General features: G+C 41.8%; 1 protein-coding gene across 1 annotated transcript; it reads left to right on the top strand.

Annotated features, from left to right (window-relative positions):
- Window positions 1-467: 467 nt before the first annotated feature.
- On the top strand, window positions 468-731 carry SARC_17358 (hypothetical protein; the record flags this gene model as incomplete). The annotated part of the gene is made up of 1 exon (XM_014288546.1): window positions 468-731. A coding segment is annotated over one exon (264 nt), but the record flags the coding sequence as incomplete, so codon positions are not given.
- Window positions 732-933: the final 202 nt, after the last annotated feature.

Genomic DNA, 933 nt, shown 5'->3' with positions numbered 1-933 from the left:
GTGTGTGGGTGTGCAAATATATATATGTGTATGTATGCATATATATATGTATATATATATGTATATATATGCATATATACATGCATATATATATATATATAATACCTTTGGATTTTCAGTGCTTTTGGGGTTTGTATCACAACAAGTGTACATACAGAAACAACAGTACACTCTGCATATCAATCCATACAAGCTGCCATCACCCTTACATACAAGTCACATACAATACCTTGCCCTGTATATACCAAGTCAACATATCACAACAGCACCGATACCTAGAACACACATCACAGACTACTCAAACACTCACACTTACGCCTACCTCCACTACCACTACCCCTGAACACACACCTACACTACCACTACCCCTGAACACACACCTACACTACCACTACCCCTGAACACACACCTACACTACCACTACCCCTGAACACACACCTACACTACAACTACCCCTGAACACACAGCAACATAAGAATACGCTCAACAAGGCAAATGCGGTTCTTGAAATTGATCTCAAGGAGACCAAACGCCAGAACATCGCAGCCGCACAGGACATCCAGAGCCTTAAAACCTCACTAGAAGAAAGTGGTGAGAAAATAAGGGCTGGTGAGGGAATAATCAAGACCAACCTAGCCCAGGCCCAGGCCCAGGCGAAAGAGTGGCAGTTGAAGCTGGAGACTATGAAACACACTGGAGATACGCAGAAGACGGCGCTGTTAGAGAGGTGAGTAGTGTACATGTACGGATGTACTATGTGATTGTTATTGTTGTATGTGTGTATTGTGCGTTGAAAATGACTGTCTGTGTCATTGTTGTATGTGTGTACTGTGTGTTGTGTGATATTTTTTGCTGTATGTGTGTGTTGTTTGTTGTTGAATGTATGTACTGTGTGTTGTGTGATCTTCATTGGTGTATGTGTGTGTTGTTTGA

The sequence above is a fragment of the Sphaeroforma arctica genome (assembly GCF_001186125.1).
Source record: "Sphaeroforma arctica JP610 unplaced genomic scaffold supercont1.10491, whole genome shotgun sequence".
Lineage (NCBI taxonomy): Eukaryota > Ichthyosporea > Ichthyophonida > Sphaeroforma > Sphaeroforma arctica.
Note: the sequence above shows the minus strand (reverse complement) of the source record. Positions and strands in the feature narration are given on the sequence as shown.